General features: G+C 44.9%; 1 protein-coding gene across 1 annotated transcript; it reads right to left on the bottom strand.

The window, feature by feature from the left end:
- Positions 1–1731: 1731 nt before the first annotated feature.
- Positions 1732–22847, bottom strand: BAIAP2L2 (BAR/IMD domain containing adaptor protein 2 like 2). Its single transcript, XM_053406398.1, has 14 exons — positions 22663–22847; positions 21294–21369; positions 20239–20325; positions 18011–18072; positions 16682–16753; positions 15810–15926; positions 14360–14506; positions 12807–12956; positions 11305–11443; positions 10124–10364; positions 9617–9688; positions 8906–9089; positions 5450–5490; positions 1732–3114 (listed from the first exon to the last, which is right to left on the bottom strand). Exons 1-14 carry the CDS (start codon positions 22699–22701, stop codon positions 3039–3041), a joined length of 1503 nt encoding a protein of 500 aa, XP_053262373.1. The 5' UTR covers positions 22702–22847; the 3' UTR covers positions 1732–3038.
- Between the last annotated feature and the right edge of the window lie 1979 nt (positions 22848–24826).

Genomic DNA, 24826 nt, shown 5'->3' with positions numbered 1-24826 from the left:
TATGGCAACCCTAGCAAAAATGCTCAGAGGCTCCAGGGTCACTTCCAGAGATTATTTGTTTACTGCTCATTCATCCTGATTTATTCATACAGTCTTTGGGGAGGTTAGAAGACGTCTACTGTTTATTGAGCATCCATTCTGATTTGTTTGCAGGGAGGTTACATGACTTTGCATAAAGAGATTGTGGTTCCACTTCTTCCAATAATTTCCTTGTCACTTTCCTTACTGCAAAAAGTCTGGGGATTTTTAGAAGTGGGTTTGATGCACTACGCAGGATCAACAAATCCACTTTAATTCAGTAACCTGAATTTGTCAATATGTGATTGAATCTCACCCGCAAAATACCAACAGTCAGGCAGTAGCCTTGGTGAATTTCTTGGTGTCTTAATTTATCTGTTAGAATGGTTCAAACACTGAGAATCTTCTCTGTGTGACATGCCCTGAATGTTTTGAACACTGCATTTTACATGGAGAGACATGTGCCTAGGGGATGGGCCAATCAACCAATTTCACTTTCTCTCAGTTTCTCATCTCAAGTTCAGTTCTCCACATCAGTTTGCGATTTTATTCTATTCTTTTAAAAGTCCACATGAAAATTCATCGGCATCTCAGTGTGAATTTCTCCTCCTATACAAATTTCTGTATGCAATTTCCCCTAACATAATGCATTGTTGTATGTTTTCTTCAGTAACATATGTATCTTTATATACACATTATTTGGCTGCGGACATGAACTTTAGGAATTGGGGAAACATGACTTCCAAAGAATGCTTGAGTTTCGGTTTGCATATTGTTTTGGAAAATGCGGATTAGGAAGGTTTGCCTTTGAATGAGAACTGAATCAAATTTCTTCTCCATCCATGACCCGGAATGGGGATGGTTATTCCCCAAAGCCCAGTGGCTAAAGAATATCTCACTGCAATCATGGAAATCACCACTGGAAAGCCCCTGCAGTACCCATGGGTCATGCTTCCAGACAGGAAGCCATGTCACGTTAGCCTGTTGCAAAAAACAAAACGACAGAGTCTTGCAGCACCACTTAACAAGATTATTATGGCTTAAGCTTTTTTGGAGTAGAGTCCATTCTTTGTGCAAAGACTATAAGGCGCTGTTTGCAGGGTTAACCTTGCACCTTGTTTGGAAACTGCAGCTTGCGCAAAATGCAGCTGCCTGTGTGTTTAGTGGGACACCCAGCTTAACACATATTCAAATAACTGTTGAAAGATCTGCACTTGACTGCCTATAAGCTACAGACCCATGTTCAAGGTTTTGTTCTTGACATCTAAAGCTCTAAAGAACTTGGGGCCCAGTTACCTAGCAGATGAACTTCCTTGGTAGAACAAGTTGATCTTTTAGATCTTCTGAAATTTACCCTGATGATGTTTCCATGACCAGCAGATTGTCTCTTGGTGACAACACAAAAGCAGGCCTCTTTGGTGAAAGCACACCCACTCTCTCAGTGGCCTCCCTCAGGTAATTTGTGAGTCAGTGGCAGTGACGACCTTCAAATTGCCCATTAAAACTTACATGTTTTCCCCAAGCTTTCCTGAACTCTGACTCTTAATTTGAGCTATTTCAACCACACAAGTTTGAAATTGTGCAAGTTAATTTCATGCAAGATATGTCTGTACTGTACTGTGGATTGGCAGGGTGTCTGAGGGTCTGAGTGAAGTGTGAGATGGAGGAAGCAGCTGGGCATGCAGGAAATCTGGCTGCACCTTTCACCCTCTTCAAAATCACCATCCCATTGCATCTTATTTAGGAGACAAGAGGCAAAGGAAATAAAGAACTGGCAAATCAACTTGCATGGGAGGAAGGCGACAATCCTGCATTTCCTCCTAACTTCTTAGTTCTGTGAACATTGATACATTTGCCTTGAGATAATACCACTTTGCAAAGTGAAGTAGTGAAGGTGAAAAGGAAAGATCTCAAACAACTGCAACTTGCTCTTCCCTTTTGTTTTCCGTGAAGTGTGTCTCCCCTCCCCTATCAAAAGGCACGCCTGAAATATGAACTTCACAACCCAAAGGAGATGTTTATTTATTTCTTACTTTATTCTTTCTTTCTTTCTTTCTTTTCTTTCTCCCCCCCCCAAAAAAACCCCCATTTCTGTTAGTGCTACTTACAGAAACATATTGGGTGTGTGTGAAATAATGCAGTGCAGCTAGCCTTCCTCAGCAATTTTAGAACTATTCCCAGTTGTGCTTATCAAAACTGGTAGCACAGTGGTCTGTGATGAATGGGGGTAGGAGAGGATATCCAGGCATCTTCAAACAAGGATGCCTTTTAAATCTACCAGTGGTGAGGAGCAGACAATTCTGCAAGTTACCTGAGCAAGGAAGTTTACATGGCAGTCTCTCAAGACTGACTCCCACGTAGATTTACTGGCTGACCATTGAACATTCATGGTGCCCCTCAATGGTTTTAGAACAAGATGTTTTGTATGGCAGTCATGACTGGCTTGGATTATATCATGTTGACCAGTATCTCCTGAGCTGTCCGTGTGGGCATGAAATCAACCAAGTATCCAGCAGAAGATTTCTGAAGGTTTTTCCACAGACTCGTTCTGAGGGCTCTTCCTAGAGTGCCCTACTTATGTCCTACACCAGATGACTGCTGTCTGCTGTAATGTCTCTCGATCTTCATTCTGAAGCAGTTGTTTCTCTGCCCAGTCCAAAGTCACTTCCAGACAGCCTGTTTATGGTCATCCTCACCCGTTTGCACAAAGTTTGCAGGGAAATTGTAGCACAGAGCACAACCTGGCAAAATGCATGCTACAAATGGGAAAGAAACGTACCTTTTGCACAGATGGGGGGGAGCCTTAAAAGAACAAAACAAAATGACCTTGGGACCTATTGACCACTACAACATGAGCAGACATGGAAAAGGAGACTAAAGAATTGCCCTCCACTCAGGCTGGCCACCTGGGGAGAAATAGCTTCCCCAAGATAATGACAGCCTGAGCTCAGGGATGAGAAGGGTTGTCCAGGACAACTTTCTGTGCAAGCCACCCACCCTCCCCAAACCATAGCTGGCTTTCACCGGATGACGGGTGCCGATCGGTCGTTGGTCACCGTTGGGCGCAATTTGACTGTAGCGAAAGGATTGGTACCTCTAGGAAGAAGAAAAAGAAAGGTGGATATTAAATTTTTGGAAACGCATTCAAGCCAGCCACATAACTCCATTACAACATAAAGGCTACCAACACACTGGATACAATCTGTGGTCCTCAGAAAAGTGCCTGGTGTCAGATGAATTACTAGGTTAATAGATATGGTCAGATATTACCAGATATGGTCATAGCTGTCAACTGTCCCTTATTTGGCGGGAAACTCCCTTATGCCAGCGCCGTGTCCCGCTGCTATCCCTTATTGATGATGTCCCTTAAATTTCCCGGGTTTCAAAGGAAGCAGCTCCTCTCCCTCCCTCCCTGCCGGCCAGGGAGGAAGAAGGCTCCAACTGTGTTGCTTGGCTGCGTTGCTCACCCAATAAGGAGTCTAAGAACGACTGGGGGGTGGAGCTTGCATGCCTTGTGCCGATCAAATCGGCCGCGTTGCCTGGGGACTCGCCTTTGCTCAGCGCTTCCCAGCGGAGTGGTGGCGGTGGTTTTCCTTGCTGCATCCCCTTTGCCGGGTTGCTGCGCTGTGGGAACCACCACTTGAGGCTTCGTTTGGCTGCTGGCTGGGCTTTCTGCCTTTGGCTCGGAGGGGCTCAGAAGTCGAACATACCTGTGCCCGGAAAATCCCTTATTTTGGCTGCTGATCCCTTATTTTCGAGGCTGCTGGTCCCTTATTTTCAAATCTGTAAGTTGACAGCTATGGATATGGTCTTTCACAGAGTGTCCTAGTTTCGATGCACACTCAGGACCACAATATCTCAAGGACCGCCTCTCTCCATATGAACCTACCCAGACCCTGAAATCATCGTCTGAGGGTCCTCCACGAGAGGTCCATATGGTGGCAACATGAGAACAGGCCTTTTCTGCTGTGGCCTTTTCTGATGCCCTTTTAAATGTGTTATGGGAGGAGAATTATTGGGTTATCTTTATTCTTATTTTTATTATGTGTTTTATGTTTCTAATATTGTAATTCTATATTGTGAGCAGGCCTGATATCTACGGATGAAGGGTGGTATACAAATTTAATAAATCATCATCATCATATTCTGGGCTTAATAAGTTAGATGTGAACAAGCCCCTTTACACAAGCCATGTGTGAGCCAGGAAGTCTCTCATTAACCTTAGCTTCCGTTTTAGCCAAACAGCGAAACTATTGTTACTAGACAGTTTTGGAACAATTCAGGGTATCAAACCACTGTGCTTTAATATCCTGGCTTGTTCCAAAGCTGGTGACTGTAGTTTTCTAGTTCAGATGAAATGGGGAAACATGGTGAACTAGATCATTCCTGTTTTGATCAGGGTTTGCTTGAAGGCTCTGCTGCCTGGGCAGCCAAAAGGCTCCTTCATCTCAGACTATTAATCTATGAATATCTGAATGAGGTCCATCTTTTCGTGATATACATTATAAATCATCAAACATCACCATTGAATTAGGTCAACTGGACTGTCCATTGAATTAGATCAACTGGACATCTCCTGCATTGGGAAGTGTTGGGTATTGTAACTCCAGACCCTCCAAGTGTCCCTATTTTCCAGGGACGTCCCTCATTTACAGAAGCCATCCCAGTTCCCAATCTGATCCTGCAGTGTCCCACTTTTCCTTGGGATGTCCCTATTTTCATTGGAGAAATGTTGGAGGATATTGGAGTTATCCAACCCTTGAGCTGTCTGAAGGCAATCCTGTATAGGGAAGGGGTTTTTTAATGTTAGATGTTTTATTATATTTATTATATTTTTATATATGTTGGAAGCTGTGCAGAGTGGCTGGGGCAACCCAGCAAGATGTGTGGGGTATAAATAGTAAAATTATCATTATGGAATGGGATGTTCCTATTTTCATTGGAGAAATGCTGGAGGGTATGTAACTCTAAGAGGACAAAATAACACTCTTTGAATGTGTATAATAGGGGTGGGGAACCTCAGGCCCAAGGACTGAATGTGGACCTCTAGGTCTTTCCGTTTGGCCCTTGAGACTTCCCAGCCCATATCCCTTCCCAAACTGCACCTCTTCTCCCCAGACCACAGCCCTCGCCTACCTTCCTTGGCTGTGTTTTGCATGACTGGGATGTGTTCTTGAGCTCTGATAATGCCATTCACTTGCCTAGATGGAGGCTAGGCTAGAGGTGGGTGTGTTGTTTGTGTAGAAACTAGTCTACATGGCCCCCAGAAAGCCATGTGGCCCTCAAGCTGAAAACAACTCCCTGCCCCGATGAGTGAGTGAGATGTGGCATCATCACATAGTCTGAAGAAATAAAAGCATCTCTTAAAAGAAATGGCCTTAGCATAAGCAGGGAGTATATTGTTCATGAGAAAAAGGACACAAACATTTACCTGGGAAACAGTTCTGGATGATGTTCCCTCCCTGCTGGCTTCTGCAGTGAAGAAGAAAAGAAAAGAAAAAAAGGTGAAGGCTGAGAGAAACAATACCTTATGAATTTTCAACAGAGACAAAATGAGAAAGGAAGGGACATGCAAAACACACAGACATGTATAGGTTCAAGTGGTGTCTGCAGTAATGGTTGGCAGCAGGTCAGAAGCGCACCCAATACACATCCAACCCAATTTTTTTTAAAAAAGCAACCTCCAATTTACATTCGCTGATCCATTCCACTCAATATCAAACCAGGTTGTTCAGAGTTTATAGTTTTGCTTTAAAAAAAATATTACTGTTCAGTTGTTGCAATGAAATTTACTGAGGGTGTGTGTTTGCTTGCTCAGTTTGCATATATTCCTATATTGGAGGTTACATCCCCCAGGGGAAGAGGACGAAGCCTGTAGAACAGAAGTGGCTAGCCTTTGGACCTCAGATATTGTTAGACTCCAGCTCCCATCGCCCTGGCCATTGGCCATGCAGTCTGGGAATGATGGGATATACAGTTCAGCAATGTCAGTCACAAGTTAGCTACTCCTGCTCGAAAGACTTGCCTACAGAAACACGGATGACAAGAGTCATTCATCACAGAATGGCCTCCTCCAATCTGAGCAAAAGGGACCTCTGCTGCAAGTCCAGTGTTGCTTATTGTTGCTGCTTTGTTCTCCAGGGTTTCTTACTTGCACGGACGGCAGCCCTAACAGAAAACTTGTCTGAAAAGGGAAGTCATGTCAAAATACCTCCTACACATGTTAAAGACCAACTAAGTTAGTTCTTGGTATGAGCTTTCGTGTGCATGCACACTTCTTCAGAAGAAGTGTGCATGCACACGAAAGCTCATACCAAGAACTAACTTAGTTGGTCTTTAAGGTGCTACTGGAAGGAAAAAAAAATTTTGTTTTGACTATGGCAGACCAACACGGCTACCTTTCTGTAACTCCTACACATGGTAAGCTTACGAAATCCAGATCTTCCACACATGGGAGATTGTGACCTGGGAATGCTTTCTCATCTGTTCAAGCTCTCTAGTTGTCTAAACACTTCAGCAACACACCCAAGGCTGTGTTCACACGAACAGAAAGAAACAGCATTAGGCCCTCCAGGTATGGTTATTCCAGAGGTTGGACTGGTTTTCATTGACATATGTTCTTCAGTTACTCATATTTTGTTTATTTATTTGTAATACCTATTGCCTGTCATATGTATAAAGGTAAGAAGCCTTGTGCATTCATGATCAGGACAGTCATACATGACTCCACTTTCAATACTGATTATGCCTGCATAAATTTCCAGGCAAACATACTGCTTTCTTTCCAATCAGTGCATTTCCTGCTGAAATTCTGTAACTTTTTACATTCCAAGGTTGTTGAATTTTTGCTCTGCTTTTGTTGTGCTGTAGTGCCCCTCCAGGTGGCCATAATACAATAACACTGGGAAAGAATCACAGAGCAACTGGAACGTTGTGTGGATGGTCCAGTATAATGCCACAACCAATGCATTATTATTGACTCAATGACAAGTTGGCCCACAAATGCCAAACTGGGTGGAGTCTTTTGTCGCCATAGCCCAACATAAGTGTATTCTACCTGGCAACAGCTCTCCAAGACAGAGATGCTTCCGAGACCTGCTGCATAAGGTGTCCAGCATTTGTGGACTTCCTCTTCCTCCATTGCATGCGCCCTCCCAAATTTCCTCAACTCTCTGGAGTAGATTTTCAGGGTGCAGAAAGGCAGCAATGGATACACCCCTATGCATTGAAACTGAGCTTTAGCTCTGTAATCAATCATTATTGTGTTTTCTGGTCATTCTCAATTTTTTAAAAAAAATGGTCCCAGTACCATCTGGGCACTTCCTGTCATAGCAGCATTAAACAAACAAACAAACAAACAAACAAACAAACAAATATTGCTGAGAGCTACTTTGGCAGCCAAGGAGAGGAAGATCAAGTGTTTGTCTTTTAACAGTGCAGGGTAAGTTATTAATCTTCTTTAACCAGGGAGTTGTTAATAATAATAATAATAATAATAATTATTATTATTATTATTATTATTATTTATTATTTATACCCCGCCCATCTGTCTGGGTTTCCCCAGCCACTCTGGGCAGCTCCCAACAGAATATTAAAAACACGATAAAAGGTCAAACATTAAAAATTTCCCTAAACAGGGCTATCTTCAGATATTTGCACCAACACTTTGAATTGTGCTTAAAAACATACTGGGAGCCAATGTACTTTCCTCATGTCAACTGATCCAGTGGAGTCCAACTTTTGTAACAGTATGAACATGGGAGTGTAAAGGACATCTTTTATTTCATCAAGTGCATTTGTTAAATTGCAGTAACTATTCGTGTGAACATGGCCAAACTCTCAATCCACAGCAAGCAGCAACCCCCTTGTGTTTTCCGTTCCTAGAAGCTGAGAATCCGCCAGACCACAACACTAGTTTCCTTTTGCTTCCAAGACAGCCCCTTTGGAAGAGACGCTCCATAATGCTCAGCAGAGGAAGAGAGAAAAGGAAGGCTTCTCCATCAATTGGCCAGGTGGCCCCACCCAAGCCCACGTTCAACACTCAGCGTCCTACTGTTAGCAGAAAGAGCTGCTGCCCCGGAGCCACCAGAAATCAGGCTGAGATGTCATGGAGAAGAGGAGTGAACTGAAGGGACCCTGGGGAGCGAAAGAGAAGGGACTGAGATGCTCCCTCTGTCTAGGTAGCAAAGTAAGGGACCAAGGTGGCTATGGATGAGGGTGGCATGGGATGCTATCCTTTGAGGTTGTGGGTGGCTACTGTAAACTGAAAGAGAAGAACATCTCAGAGAAGGACTGTCCTGAGTGAGGACAATAAGCAGATGTAACAGGAGGAATTGCAGAAGTACTGAGATGTCTATCTAGGACATCTAACAGAGAATTGCAGGGGATTTCTAAATGCCATGTTAATTCCACAAATGAAATCATGTCCTGTTTGCATCAGAAGGGAAGCCTCCATTGGTCCAACGGATGCTTCCTGTCTGAAGCAAATAGCAGCTTCAGGGGAGATGATTTTCATTAGGAACAGGAGAAGGAATAATAAACTCTCCCTCCACACCCTTTGTGGTTGATGTTTGGGCCACTAGTTACCTTTTTAAAACCATGCACATCCATTCACTCTTGCTACGCTGCAGGCAGATCCATACTATACATTTAAAGCACATCTATTGCACATGGCTTCCCCAAAGAATCCTGGAAACTGGTTGGTTAAGGATTCATTGAAAAAAATCTGGGAACCTTAGGCTGGAGTGGGAGCCCAACAACCTCTGAAGGGCCACAAGTTCCTCAACCCTGTTGTGCATCATTAATTCATCCAAATCTATTGCTCTGTTCCTGTCTCCCAACCCACAAACAGGTTTCCCAAACACCCCAAAATGGCGTAAGCACTTACCTTGGAGTCTGAGGTGGCTGCGGCACTGGCTGAGCTGCTCCGGCGGCTGCCTGCCCCCAGCAGAGCAGGAGAAGGACCTGGAGACTGAGGTCTGCTGGGGTTGTGCCAGTAATTGCTGGCTGATGGGGTGCTGGGCCGATCCAGGAGCTCGTCTACGCTGCGACTGCTCCGCAGAGGAAACATTCTGAGGAAGAAGGGGAAAGAAAGGCTGGCAAAAGCTGTTGGGGTGCAGGGGGCACATTTATTTATTTCTTTGGCCTTGACTGGTTGGAGCCAGAGTACCTGAAGGACCGCCTGTCTCCACATATACCAGCATTTACACTGAAATTCCCGCCAGAGGCTAATGAACATACAAAGGATTTTATTCCAAGAATTCCACAGGACTTCTCCAAATAAATAAATGGCATGCCTAACAAGCACCAGGGAGGCAGCCTTTTCAGTCGCTTTGCAATGTTCTTCCTGGAAAGGCTTGCTGGGAAACCACTGACGTCTTTCCAGAGCTGAGCAAAAACTTGTATTTCCCATTTTTCCAGTCTTTTCAACTTTGGCTGACCTGTTTTGCTTTTGATGCTAGCTGTATATATTTGCTGCTTTTTAAACTTATTTCAATCCATGAGTTAATTTATGGGGGCACATTCAACAAGGCTTTGCCCGAGAGCAAAGAACAGCACGTATGAATATCACCATGGAGGCAACTCAAGTTCACAGCACCTGGGGGTGGTCTCCTGGGGGTCTCTTGTCTCCTGCAGTGGCTTCACAAAAGCTTCAGGAAACCAGCCACTCCTGAAACCAAAAGCACATGACAACAGTCCCCTTTTATGTCCATTATTGCTACACCTTTTATTCTGGAATGTTAGTTCCTCAGGTTCCCTATAATATAAGGGATACAGAAGATACAGCTATTAATTACAGGTCTAGGAGCCCTGCTCTCATTCTGCATTTAATGAGACTGAACTGATGAGATGCTGTGACAATCAAAAAACCTGAATCTCTTGCACTAAGTTTAGATGTTTTGTTTTGTTTTGTTTTTAAGACTCAGAAACTGAACTGATCTGAACTGATCTCCTAGATAAGCTCCAAGTCAAAGAAAAACATGTGTGGTGTGCATAAATTCAGAAGCATGGTACAAATTTCAATACGTGGTCTGAAGCCCTCAAAGCCAAGAACCTCCTCAACCTATTATTATACTCTCACAGATGCATGTCTGAGCAGACTTACGTGGATGTACCTTCCAGCTTGCCATACAGCCAGCCATTTTGTGCTTCTGGTATAAGCACGGTGACTATATCTCCAATGCTGAACTGCAAAAGGGTCCGGTTGGAACCAGCAGAGTGGGGGGCTATGGCTTGGACTCTCAGCACGCTGTTGCTGCTCCCCTCTTTGCCCCCAGCTTCTGCTCTTCCTGCTGCCTGCTCCCCAAAGGAGCTGGAACGAGAACGCTGGCCGGTGGAAACAGAGCCTGCAAGAAATTATGAGAGGCAAGATCTCTTGGAGGATCCCAGCTTTGCTAGAAAAGTGGGCTATATAGTTCACATGAATTTATCCATAAATAGGTCAAATGACACCTGTAAAAAAACCCAAAACAACCCTGGACTTTGTCTTTGGCAGGGGTGGAGAACCTGTGGCCTTCCAGGTGTTTTTGGACAACAGCTACAGTTATCCATAGCCATTGGCCATGATGGTTGGGGCTGAAAGGGGCTGGAGTCCAACAACATCTAGAGGACCCCAAGTTCCTCATCCCTGGTCTATGGGTTAGATAAATTGCCATATTTGTCTCTCATATATGTAATGCCACATTTTCTCCATAGAGATCATTGTGGCATACATGATTCTCTCCTCCTCCAACCACTGTATTCTCACAACCACACTGGTTGTTAGTTGGTAGGTTAGTTTGAGAGATAAGGACTGGCCCAAGGTCACCTTAATAGGGGCTGACTGGGAACATGGGTTTTGCCAGTCTTAGTCCAACACTCTTAATTTTGACACTACAGTGGTTCTTAAGCGTCCAGTCCTATGCTTCACCACTGTCTCCAATGAACCTAAACACATCATGCCTACCCATATATCAGGAATTCCAAGGCATCTTGGGAAAATGTTTCTGAATGGACAGTCTTCATCCACTATCAAACGGGACACCCGGAGGCGGCGCCAACGACTAATGGAGGATTCCCTCTAGCTTAGAGGGGAGAGCTCCGCGGAACTCGGGTCTACCGCTGCAGCGAAGCGGGGACCCCTTTGAAACTCACATTTTTCTTTTCTGTATTTTTCTTCTTATTTTTCTTTGTAAACTTTTGTCTATTTTTTGTAAAATCTCAATAAATATCTTATAAAAAAAACCAAACGGGACACCCTGACTCCTCTTGAACCCAGGATTTTCCCTCTCCCCTGAAATATCTTACCGATAGAGGGAGTTCTTTGCAGGGTTCTCCTCCTTGTTTCTGGCTGAGAGGCAGGCAACATTTCTGCCGTCTCCTGTGGGAAGGGACTGGCGCTTCGCCCTGCTATCACTGGACTGAAATCACCCAGAGGCCTCTGGGGCTGCAACAAGGAAATGAGAGGAAGAGTGGGCACTTTGTGAAAGCAATCCCAGGGGAGAAGATCCTTGGAAGCAATCCTTAAGGCATATTGCCATCTCCTGTGACACACTCTGGGCCAGACACCCATTTCACAACCACTAGAAACCGTGAACCACCAATCAACTTAATTGGGTGGCTGACAGGGAATTCATGTTTTATGAAAGGGGAAAATAAAAACTACCAATTTTCTCCACACCATGCCTAATGTTATTAACTTTGTATTGCGTTCCCTTTTAGGCTGCATATGCAGCATACCTTTAAAACACTCTCTGCACCCAAATAAAGGAAAAAAGGACCCTGGGAACTGTACCTCACACAGTTACAATCCCGCTTAACAGTTCCTGGGATTCTTTGAGAATGGGAAATGTACTTTAAAGGTTTGGTGTAGGCATGGGCCTAAGTCATCTTTAAAAACAAAAACAAAAACCCCAATGGATGGGGAATGTTTTTTAGTCTGAAGTGACATTATCTTGAGTCATATGCCAGCAGTGGATGGGACAGAGGCCAAAGTTGATGGAGCAATGAGTGTACAATTTACCTTTATACAGTTTCTACACGCACCCACACGCCTCCCTCTTCATCCTCCTTCTAGGGAAAGCAAGACGCAGTCATAGAGTTAAAGGAAACATTCCAGCCAGGCAAAAACACTCAAGGTGGATGTGAAACAAGGCCAGTGAAGGGTATGGCTAGGGAGGGTGTGTGGCTTGGGAATAATTTCCAGGGCCGGATGGAGAGGCCCAGAGGGCCACATTTGGCCCACAGGCCTGAGGTTCCCCAATCCAGCCAGAACTGCACACAGTATCCCAATGGCTGCTGTAATGGTTATGGGGTTGCTCGTGCGTAAGTTGCCGCCACTCCCGGCTAGGTGGCCTGGTTAAACCTTTCCTGGCTGGACAGCCCCTCACTTCGTGGCTGTTCAGTCGCTGGCAGAATCCGACAGTGGGCGTTTCTTCAACCTTTTCCAACATAAAAGTTGTTTGACGCCCAGTCTCCTCCTACTCTCCCTGCGCGGAAGTCTTCTGCACAGGGTGGGCGTGGGTAGCGGAGGACCTGTGCTCTCTCCGCTGGTGTCCAGTGAAGAGTCTCTGAGCCTGCTCTCCGCTTCCCCCATTGGCCCCCCTCCATCCCTGGTGTCGCGCTGATTTTCTTCCCCAACAGGAGACCTGCCTCTCTCCCTACTTGGCCCCTCACCAGCATTGTCGTGGAGCCCCTCCTCCTCCTCTCGTTCTGATGGCAGTTCCCTGACAGCTAACTTTGGTAATTATACCCCAGGTGTGCCTCGTTTCATAAACCCTTCCTGCCCAAGGTTCCTTCCATCTTCTTACCATCTCGAGATGGGAAGGAGCAGGAGCCAGAGAGCCAGATGCATGTCCTGGGCTGAGCGTTGTGCTGCTGAGTGAAGTTGGGGCAGGATTTCGGGTGGCTTCCAGCTGTTCCTTCCACAATGGTGCCTTGCTCTGAATGATGGCACAGGCCTTCGCAGGAGGAAAGAAGACAATAACAGAGTTTGGGAAGTATAATGACAAAGGGGGAAGCGGGAGGTGCGACCCACATCTTATTCAAAACAGCAGTCCCAAAGATTGCAGCAAGGAGAAATCACCACTACCACCAATTTTGTCTAAGAGGTCCCACAAATTTCTGCCTGCCAAGTAAAGTTGTAAAAATGGCCACTTGAAGCTATATTTAAGAGATTCAGGCACAAAACCAAACAATGCATTTAGAATATATAGAGTTATGCAAACTGGGTGCTTGTTTGTTCAATTTGCAGTGTTTGGTTATGTTAAAGGTAAAGGTAAAGGGACCCCTGACCATTAGGTCCAGTCATGACCGACTCTGGGGTTGCGGTGCTCATCTCGATTTACTGGCTGAGGGAGCTGGCGTACGGCTTCCGGGTCATGTGGCCAGCATGACTAAGCCGCTTCTGGTGAACCAGAGCAGCACATGGAAATGCCGTTTACCTTCCCGCTGGAGCAGTACCTATTTATCTACTTGCACTTTTTGGTGTGCTTTCGAACTGCTAGGTTGGCAGGAGCTGGGACCAAACAATGGGAGCTCACCCCGTCGCAGGGATTCAAACTGCCGACCTTCTGATCGGCAAGTCCTAGGCTCTGTGGTTTAACCCACAGCGCCACCTGCGTCACTAGTTGGTTATGTTATTTGTAGGCAATTTGATTTGACTTTGCAGAATTCCTTCCCCTCCTTTCTCCCAGCTCTTTTTACAGGAACCAAAATAAGCCCCGAGACAAGGAAGGTCAGCATTCATAAAATGTTGGTGAGAAACAAGCTTGTAAATCAGGGAAGTTAGTACTGAAGAGAAACCGGGAGCTGTGCTGAGTACTAACGTTTCATCATCTGGTGATAGATTCCCTACCTTCCCCAGTTTCTGAGCTTTTAGCAAGCAAATAATGTTAGCCAAATATTTCCCATGTCTTAGCTGCTTCCTTAAGAGCTAGAAACTTGATATCTTTGAAATCTGGAAATCAGGGTTCTCAGAGTTCCTCAAGCACTGTACATTCTAATATTCTATGATTAACTTGGGTGAGTTGTGGCTATTCACGGTAAGGAACTGGGGTCTCTTGCTATAGTGAAAGCCTCTTGGTTCCCTCCAAGAGAAGGCTTCTCACCAGACTCCCTTTAATACAACAAATGAGGAACCTGCGGCCTTCTGGGTGTTGTTCCACTGCAATTCCCATCGGCCCCAGCCAGAATGGCCAATGATCAAGGATGATGGGAGCTGTAGTCTAACAACACCTGGGGAGGGTCACGGGTTCCCTGTTTCTCCTTTAATGCCAAATTAAACCATCCCCTCCACCACCAAATCTGGGTACGCTGAGGCGCCCTTTCCCTACATAACTCCCTCTTATTACATATGTCTTACCCTGGTGTAGAACTGCAGGAAGTTATTGGAGAGTAGCTGGTGCTTCTCAGCTAGGAAGCGGTAGCGGCGTTTCTCCTCCAGCTCAGCAGCCTTCTGGCTCTCAGTGACAAATTCTTGCATCTCGGTGTGCAAGCGCATCATGTTCTCCTGGAGTGAGGGGAGAAAGGATCTATGTCAGCCTTCCTCAGAGTGAGCCCTCTGGGGCCCAGGCGTGTGCTCACACCTGCTGCTTCACTGCAGCCCTTGGAAATTCTCTTTAATTTTTTTGTTGAACGACTAGTAAGTTTACATTTTTACGGCAGTAACAGCACAGCACTCTCTCAGGACACCTCACCCAGAAATCCTTATTCTGAAGAGGTACCCCCTTCCTCAGAGTGAGGTATAGGAGTAGTGGGAAAGTGCCACAGGAGCTGGGTGAGCAGGTGGCAGCTGCTGGGTAGGTGAACTGGCAAGCCAGGGTCCCAGGGGCACTAACTCATCATCTCCTTGCCCCACACCCAGAGGCAATTTGCTTCATAATAATAATAATAATTTATTATTTATACCTCGCCCATCTGGCTGGGCTTCCCTAGGCACTCTGGGCAGCTTCCAACAGAACACTAAAATACAATAACCTATTAAACATTAAAAGCTTCCCTAAACAGGGCTGCCTTCAGATGTCTTCTAAAAGTTTGGTAGTTATTTTTATCTTTGACATCTGGTGGGAGGGCGTTCCACAGGGCGGGTGCCACTACTGAGAGGGCCCTCTGCCTGGTTCCCTGTAACCTCACTTCTCGCAGTGAGGGAACCACCAGAAGGCCCTCAGCGCTGGACCTCAGTGTCCGGGCAGAACGATGGAGGTGGAGACGCTCCTTCAGGTATACTGGACCAAGGCTGTTTAGGGCTTTAAAGGTCAGCACCAACACTTTGAATTGTGCTCAGAAACGTACTGGGAGCCAGTGTAGGTCTTTCAAGACCGGTGTTATATGGTCTTAGCGGCTGCTCCCAGTCACCAGTCTAGCTGCCATGTATTTATTTATTTTTGCTTTGCTTTCCCGCCTTTCCTCCAAGGACCTCAAAGTGGTGTATATGTCTCTCCCCCTTTCCAAATTGTCCTCACAATAACTCTGAGCGGTAGGTTGTGTTGAGAGGCAGTGACTGGCCCATGGTCACCTAAGTGAGCTTCATGACTGACTGGGGATTTGAACCCTGGTCTCCCAGGCCACAGTCCAACACCCTAACCACTACACTACGAGTGCTGAGCTTCAAATGGCAACACCCGAAGCAGCTATGTCTCACCCGCTGGTGCAGACAGACTATAATGGGGTGCATGCACTTTAAAAGCACAGAACACCCCCTAATAGTCTGGAAAGCCAATCGCAATTCCACTCCTAGCTTTCAGCTGAAGAGCAACGACTGGGCAGTGCCAAGGCGCCACCCATATTAAAGCAGCCTCCATATTGTTCCACACCTTCATCTCCCAGACATTCTTGTCTCGCGTTCTCTCCATTCTCCACAGATCCGTAATGCATTTATCTATGTTGGCAGTTCTGCGTCTGTGTTCCTTCTCATATCGCTGCCGGCTATCCTATGAGCAGGCACATTGAAAAGATTTTTAAAATATATACATTTAAAGACAAAAGCCTGAACTCCTGGCTAAGAAAAGGGGGGGGGCAAGACCCAGTCCCTGCACAATAGTTTGCTGAAATAAATTTGAATACAGTCAAACCTCGGTTGTCAAACTTAATCCATTCTGGAAGCCCATTTGGCTTCCAAAATGTTTGACAACCAAGGCGTGGCTTCCAATTGGTTGCAGGAGCTTCCTGCACTCAAGCGGAAGCTGCGTCGGATGTTCGGCTTCCAAAAAACGTTCAGATACCGGAGCGTTTACTTCCGGGTTTTTAGTGTTCGGGAGCTAAAAAGTTCCAAAATGGAGGCATTTGGAATGCAAGGTTTGACTGTACGTTAACAACAACAAAGTATGTTTTCATTGCACCTGAGTCCAGGTGCACAGCCACACCATACTTTTAATGTGCTATGATACCACTTGAAACAGTCGTGGTTTCCCCCAAAGAATCCTGGGGACTGTTATCTATTAAAGGTGCTGAGAGCTGTTAGGAAACCCCTGTTCCCTGCACAGAGCTACAGTTCCCGGAGTTATCTCTGAAGAGGAATTTATTGTTAAACCACTCTGGAAATCATAGCTCTGTGATAGGGGTCTCCTGGCAACTCTCAGCACATTATTCTGCTATTCTGTGTTACAGTGCTGTGCGCAAGGCCAAGGCCTTTCAGGAGCCAAAGGGATGGCTCAAAGCGGAAGACAAGGGCGAGACAGGCACTCACATTGATGAACTGCACATCCAGCTTAGTGTTCTTTTCCATGTGCTGCAGCAAATCTGCATGGAAGGTCTGCGCCTGCTCAGAGAAGAGGATGTTGTTAGGAACCAATTCAGCATCACTCACCTGGCTCAAAAAACTGGGCATTAAATAGGAAAGCAGCCGTAGCCCAGTGGTAGAGAGAACATGCTTTGCATGCAGATGATCACCAGCATCTCCAGTTTCAAAATAACAAGTGATGGGGAAGACCCTCCTCTGCCTGAGACCCTGGAGAAATGTTGCCAGTCAGAGTAGACAACACTGGACTAAATGGACAAATAGTCTGAACATGAGCAGATCCCTGTGTTCCTAATTATTAGCAGAGCTCAGAAGACTGAGTATGGTTCAGGTAGGGATGGGGAAGAAATGTGATTCAGTTGAAATATAAAGGCAATTCTGCCGAATTCTCACTTTCTGAAACAACCCAAAAAGCAAAACACAGCCATCCTTCAAAATTCACACTTCTCTAAATTTTGCAGTGCAGAACTCCAGTCAAGTAATGTGTACAAAAATGCATATGCTGGGGTCAAGCGTGCATTTAAAAATGCATATCTTAGCAAAAACAACACAGAGAAATGCATTATATTAGGGGGAAATGCTTTGCAAAAATATGGACATGAGAAGAAATTGCATACAGATGTGGATACTGGGAAAGAAAATGCACTAAAATGCTGGTGAATTTTCATGATTACTTTTTAAAAATCTCAAACGGATGTGGAAATGTGAAGAACTGAAAGAAATATTAGAGGCAGGGATGGAAAACTGAGAGAAGCTGAAACTGACAGATCCATTCATCCCTGAACCCCGGAGAACTGTGACTGTAGACTGGCCTCTAATATAGAGCTAGATTAGGATGGCCACAACCACGTGCCCCACTTCACAGAGGCCATTCCTGCCTATTGATGTTAGGTTGACAGCCACCCAATATCGTTTTAGACACCAGCCAAAAGCTTTATTTCAGCAAGTCCATAGATATGTATTCTAGATACCTATATTTTTACTTGTTCTACGCTGCTTAGAGAGTTTTATGACTGAGCATATATGCAAATCTTTCTAAGCATAATTATATAAATAAAAATAGTGGCAAGCAGTTGCAAACATGTACTGTGCAGACTAACACATAATGTTATTCCTTGTGCATGAACAAAATAGGCAAGCAAAGCAAAAGGAAAATAAATTCTCCTTTCTATTACACACATGAAACCCAACCACCATGTTAGACTCACAAGCACGAGACTCGGCTATTTCCCTATACAACCTCCCATTATTGCACAAATGTCCCTCCCAGATACTCACGACTGCTTCCAGCTTGCGGTTCAAGTTAATTTGGGTGTCAGACATCTGTATCAGGATTTCACCTTCGAGGAAGAAAGAAAAGGAGAATTCTTTGTGAAATTCTTAAACAAAAGACAAGCCCTGCTGGATCAGGCCAAAGTCCCATCTAGTCCAGCATCCTGTTCTGACAGGGTGACATGAGGAAGAATGAATTTAAGGTTAGATAAAGACTGATGAGGAACTTTGCCCTCTAAAAGTCACTACAGAAATTATCAAACACACTATATACTGAAAACAATAAATGACCTATTATCCAATCGCCAGTGATATATGACCTTCTGCAAAGTGTTATCTTGGAACAAAAGTTCAGTTATTATAATTACTTTGATAACCTGCATGAAAAGTCTGTGAAAAGCAATTCAGAATGCAATCTAGGGAAAGTCCTGTTTGACTCCTGCTGAGGCTTACTTATGAGTCAATGTGTGTAAGATTGCACTGTTTGAAGTTAAACCAAAGGTATGGAGGGTGGAGCTAATTTTCTTTTTAGCTGTCTTAAAAATTGAGTTTCTAGTTGAAAACTTGGTTAAAAATTTCTGAACTACATGAGCGGATGAAGAAGAAATGAAGTGGAATGTGAAACATTCTGTTGCTCTGTAGGATATTTTCGCACAAGACTCTAAAAAAGCATCTTACATTTCTCACATGCCGTTTGAATATAAGCCCATTCATTATTATTTCATCTGTTTGGTTTAAATATGAACCTTGTATTCCACTATGGAATATATTTTGCACTATGAATTCTTTTTTAAGCTTTCTATGAACATTTATATTTATATTATTTATATTAATATTATTTATATTTATATTGCAATGTTATTTTTCTTGTTCTTATTACTGTTTTTATAATTACTTTTAGCTTGATGTTTCATTTGGTTTTTTTTATCATAAAATAAAAAAGAACAGAAGTCCAGCATTCACTCAAAGAATGCATTTATTACAAACAGTTCTCTTCTGATTTCTGCCTCAAGCAAGAGTAAAAAACGAACTATGGTTTCACATGGACATGGAGCTTCGTGGTGAACACTGCCAAAACATTTTCTCTCCACTCCTCTCCTGGTCTGCTACCGGGAAACAAGCCAGAGTCTGGCTTGCTGCGATGTCCAGACCCAGGCTTGTGGTTTGTTTCTCTGTAAACAAATCACAAGTGATAACCAAGGTTCAGGTGACACAACAAACTAGGCTCTGGCAGGATTCCCAGCAGCATGAAAGTAGCAGGAACAGAGCGAGAATTTTTCAGTGCACACTGCACACTCCTGTTAAACCATCGTTTCTTTTAAGCTATGTTTTAATGTGACATGCAAACCCAAACTCTGCCCAAGACCTCTAAGGCCTCCACTGTGCGAGGCAGTAAGCCTTTGAATATGAGTTGCTGGAAATCCCATGGGGGGGGTCACTGTGGCCCTTGAGTCCTGCTTGATCTGGTTGGCCACCATGAGAACAGGGATGCTGGACCAGATGGGCAATTGGGCCTGATCCAGCAGGGCTCTTCTTGCATTCAGTCTTATAAAATTATAGGAAAACAACAGGCCAGTTTCATCTCTAGACTAGATAACTCTTATGTACTGAGTTGAATAGGATCCAAAATGCAGCAGTCTGATTGGTCCTAGAACAATAGGATCCAAAATGCAGCAGTCTGATTGGTCCTAGAACAATAGGATTCAGAATGCAGCAGTCTGATTGGTCCTAGAACAATGCAGCAGTATGATTGGTCTGCAGGAGCCACCCAATCCAGCTCCAGATGGAAGTCAATCCACAACCTGATTGGCCTACAGGAGAATTCCGGAATTAGCCAATCATGTGCAGCCCATTGTGTAAATAATGTATATAAAGCAGATACTTTGGGGAAACTTTCATTCCTCCTCACCACTATGAGCTGAATAAAGAGCATGAAATCCACTCTCGACTCTGAGTATATTTCAATAACATTCTGCAGCTCTTATTTTTTATTTATTGATTGAATTTATACACTGCCCTATACCTGGAGGTCTCAGGGCAGTTCACAGAACAAAATCAAAATATAAAACCACAATATGTATAATTACAATAAAAACGACAACCCAGTAACACCACCTCCCCTCTTAACAAACACAGGAATGCTGCCAGGAAAATATGTGGGGGCAACTCCTGCTCCCACCACTTAAGGGGTCTTGGACCTGCAGAAGAGAAGAGTGTAGCAGCAGGAATCTTACCCAATATTTGCGAAGTAGAGCTCTGCAGGGCTTGCTCCCCGATCTTTTGGATTGCTGTAAAATAGACATCGGCAGCCTGGGATAACGCTGCAGAAATTTCAAAGAGGAGAATTAGGAGGCTTCCTCTCCCTGCCTGCAACTCCTCATCTTTTTTGCTCCTCCTTCACAGCTCTTCCCCTTTGCTCTCCATTTCTGCTTTCTTCCATTTGCTGCCACCCTCCCTGGCCCACCCCTCCTCACTTCCTTCCACTATCTTCAGAAGACTTGACAGCAGCACCCAGAACCCCCTGTGAAAGCCTTGCCAGACTGGGTGTCCTCCAGTTGCTGTTGGGACAGCTGGCATAGGAGGATGGGCTTCTGATTAGACTTGCTGACTCCTCCCTCAAGGACACCATAGGTCAAGCACTGGAGATTACTGTATATACAATGGCATCAGTTGTGTGCTTGGTATGTTACATGTGTACTACATATGCAATTCATGTCTACTGTGTACCTGAAGGAATATACCCAGTATACCTGAAGGAGCGTCTCCACCCCCATTGTTCTGCCCGGGCACTGAGGTCCAGTGCCGAGGGCCTTCTGGCAATTCCCTCACTGCAAGAAGCAAAGCTACAGGAAACCAGGCAGAGGGCCTAGTGGTGCCCGCCCTGTGGAACGCCCTCCTGTCAGATGTCAAAGAGCTAAACAATTACCTGACATTCAGAAGACATCTGAAGACATCAAGGAAGTTTTTTATGTGTGACATTTTAATGTATTTTTAATCTTTGTTGGAAGTCGCCCAAAGTGGCTGGGGAAACCCAGCCAGGTAGGCGGGGTACAAATAAATTAGTAGTAGTAGTATTAGTATTATTACTGTACACAAGTGTCCTTGTGCAGGTGTTCTTCTCTACATGTGGTCCTTGGGCATGTTGAGGAGGCAAAGTCAACAGCCACAATCTTAGTTTCGTCATAGCCCCAGGTGTACGTCAAACATCTCCATAGGGCTGATGGGCCAACACGGTGGACACAGATATTCACCTCTCACCTGCAGACAGTCAGTTAACATCGCCACTCACCATGGAAAGCCTGCACATACTTGTTACCCAGGTAGACCAGATTCTCCAGAGCTGGGTTAAACTGTTCCAGGATGCTCTGCGAACCATCCGCGTGAAGGAAGGATTTAAAAAATAAACACATACAACAGCATATTAGCATGGCTCTCAAATCACCCGAGGAAACCTTTTTGGTGGAAACACTCCCTATGGCAGGGGTAGCCAATGTGGTGCCTGCCAGATGTTGCTCTCATCATCCTTGATCCTTGGCCATGCTGGCTGGGCTGATGTGAGCTGGAGTCCAGGAAAAACAGAAAGGCACCTCATTGGCTTCCCTAACCTTGGCAGCAAATTGGAAACACCCACTTTTGGGAACAGGCTATTGTGGAGTTGTGAAAAATTCAGAGGAAGACAACCAAAATGATCAGCATTGGAGGCATTTAGTGCAGGGGAAGGCAAGTAAGATAGAACTCTGTTCTAAACTTAAAACAACAGATTCTCGCCTGCAACTAACTGTTTCAGCTCAGCTGGGCCAAATGGTGTAGAAATAGCAAACGCCTCCCAGGATTATTGAAATGCAAAGAATAGAAGTGTTATGTCCATTGCCACCCCGTTGAACAGCTAGATAGCAACCTTCTGCTTTTCAGATATTGGCCACCCTGGCATCTCCTCTGTTGCTTCCTCTCTCATGTGTGGCATCTTTTTAAGCCTGAAGGCCAAGTCTGTCTTGAATTGAATCTAATTCCCTTACGGAAGGAGTCCCATGTGAGCCTTATGCTAAACAGTAAAAAGCAGGACATCAGCTTCTGCTTCTTCCCCCTTAAAGAGAGCCACTTTACATATTATGCAGCAATCGTGACCGTCATGACTACACCAGAGTGAATGGCAGTGGCATGTTCTGAAACATGCTGTGTACCCCTCTTGGGGCCTGTGGCTTGAGAGCTCTCTAGGACACAGCCAGGAGTGTTTAGGAAGTGTACCCACCTCCAGTCACTCCATGCTTGCTTGGAAACTTTAGTATAATGGCAGTGAATATTAATGCTACATAAAGGGTGAAGCAGCTATCAATTTGTCCGCAAACCTGATCAGGTTAAGAGCCTCTTTCAGGGCAAGTGCCACGTGGTTTGTGCTGTCACAGATTGTAACGACTGCCTGTTCCGGGTTCAAAATCCATATCCCTTGAATGTGTGCCGTCTGAGATCTGGATCAGAGATGTTAAGAATCAAGCAAATTTCCCTATTTATTTTTCCCCCGGTGCCAGATCTTTGGTTCCTTTTTATCACTCCCTTGTGCAACCCCTCATTAAGGAACGTCTTTCTAATTCACATTTCCTTCAGCCAATCCATGGTAGTTCTTATGTTCCAGAACATGCACGCAAGGAACCAAGCCTCACCTTGTAGATAGAGATGGTAGATCTGTAGGACTGCTCCATACCCTCGAGTGTTTAACAACGACCCGAGAGTTCCTCCCAAGGATCGGAAATGTTGAGAAGGTCTGCAGTCCTCAGGAACATGTATTAATCCAGTTCCACACACCCTTAGCCTCCTCTCCAACACCACAGAAGAGTCGGCACACTTACTTTGAAAAGAAAAACGCTGCTAGTGGGGGTTTAATAATTCACCAGCCAGGATGTTAGAACTTGATCCTTAAGTGTAACCAGATACCAGGTAGGGAGGAATCCTGCTATAGCCATGAAGGTCATGTGACTTCACCCTCAATTATTTATTGCCCGTTTCAATATACAGCTCCCTGCATAGCTATTTATGATTGAGTTGGCTGTCGTCTTGGGTGAAACAACTGCATAAGGCTGTCACCCACCCACAACATGCCTATCTCTTGAAATATAGAATGCATAGGGATCAGCTATACTGTAAATGTCCTACTTTGTCATCCACTGTTGTCCACAGATGTTCCAATCTCTTTGATGTGGTTCTAGAACCAATGTTACAGACATGGGCATCCATAAGAATATTTAGGAGGGAGTGTCCATGAGGAAGGAGTAAAATACTGAAAGCGGGGAGCAGGATAATTTCCCATTAAAAATGAAAAGATTGGTATACAGTATGTACATTTTTTCTCATACTTCAGGGTCCATAAATGCTAGAAACTTAACCTTAAAAAAGGAAGCAAGCTGAGAATCTGGGGGTTATGGTTCAAGCAGGGAGGGACCCCAACATGGATACCCAAGATGTCAGTGACGCAACTTGATAAAGTGCTAACTTCAAAAGTGGTGAAATTTTGTTGCCTTGCCACATTTCCCCACTTTTTTATGGCGTTCTAATGTTGAAACTCAATTTTAACATGCACAAGTTAGCCAAGCTATGAACAGGTATGTCTGCTAGCAATTCCTATGATAGCAGCCCCTGGTGAAGATGCTGCCACAATATACATGATGGCCAAATTCACACATGACATTTGTCATTGCAAGGCACATAACACAAGGGGGGGGAGCCAAGGGCGCTTGTTGTTGTTGTTTAGTCGTTTAGTCGTGTCCGACTCTTCGTGACCCCATGGACCAGAGCACGCCAGGCATTTCTGTCTTCCACTGCCTCCCGCAGTTTGGTCAAACTCATGCTGGTAGCTTTGAGAACACTATCCAACCTTCTCATCCTCTGTCGTCCCCTTCTCCTTGTGCCGTCCATCTTTCCCAACATCAGGGTCTTTTCCAGGGAGTCTTCTCTTCTCATGAGGTGGCCAAAGTATTGGAGCCTCAGCTTCAGGATCTGTCCTTCCAGTGAGCACTCAGGGCTGATTTCCTTAAGGTTTGATCTTCTTGCAGTCCATGGGACTCTCAAGAGTCTCCTCCAGCACCATAATTCAAAAGCATCAATTCTTCGGCGATCAGCTTCTTTATGGTCCAGCTCTCACTTCCATACATCACTACTGGGAAAACCATAGCTTTTACTGTATGGACCTTTGGTGGCAAGGTGATGTCTCTGCTTTTTAAGATGCTGTCTAGGTTTGTCATTGCTTTGCTAGCATGGAAGAAAAACACCAAAGTGAAGTCAAATATGAGCCAATGAGCTTAAGTTTGTGTTGGACCTCAGCCTCATTCCATCCCAGCCCTTGGTCAATGAGCTCTAAAGGAGGGATGGGGAAAATCTGTAGCCCACTGTCATTGGACTCCCATCAGCCTTGGCCAGTGGGCAGGAATGATGGGCACTGTAGTCCAGCAACATCTGAAGTGTTTCTAGTTCCCCACTCCTGCTCTAAAGCAAGCAGTGGTGGTGGTGGTTTGTATAAACAGATTTGCTTAAGGATCATGTATGCATATACTGGGTCTTGTATTTAATCCAAGGGGTCAAACACTGGAAGTGATTCTGAGTGTCAACAGCAAATGGCAGAATCACATTGCTGGAATCTCCATATGAAAATATGACTCCAGCTTTGGAAAAAGCTGACCTAGATCAGATTCAAGATCAGATTTTGCTTTCATCTCAGTCCTCCATTCCAAGTCATTTAGATGCACCTCCCACCGGCAGCTCCATCACCTTAGCCCATTTCTTCCTGAATACTCGTATGCCGTTCACCCAAATAGTCTATAGGCGGTCGCTATA

Source organism: Podarcis raffonei, chromosome 10, assembly GCF_027172205.1.
Source record: "Podarcis raffonei isolate rPodRaf1 chromosome 10, rPodRaf1.pri, whole genome shotgun sequence".
Lineage (NCBI taxonomy): Eukaryota > Metazoa > Chordata > Lepidosauria > Squamata > Lacertidae > Podarcis > Podarcis raffonei.
This window is presented reverse-complemented; position numbering and strand designations above follow the sequence as displayed.

Bases quoted from the DNA above. Each gene is read 5' to 3' on its own strand.
- BAIAP2L2 (XM_053406398.1), bottom strand. From the start codon at position 22,701: ATGGAGCAGTCCTACAGATCTACCATCTCTATCTACAAG. The intron at 9,689-10,123 runs GTAAGTCTGCTC...TTTTGGTTTCAG, and splicing joins AAGCTGGAAGGTACATCCAC to GAGTGGCTGGTTTCCTGAAG. The intron at 5,491-8,905 runs GTAAGTGCTTAC...TCTTCACTGCAG, and splicing joins CAGCCACCTCAGACTCCAAG to AAGCCAGCAGGGAGGGAACA.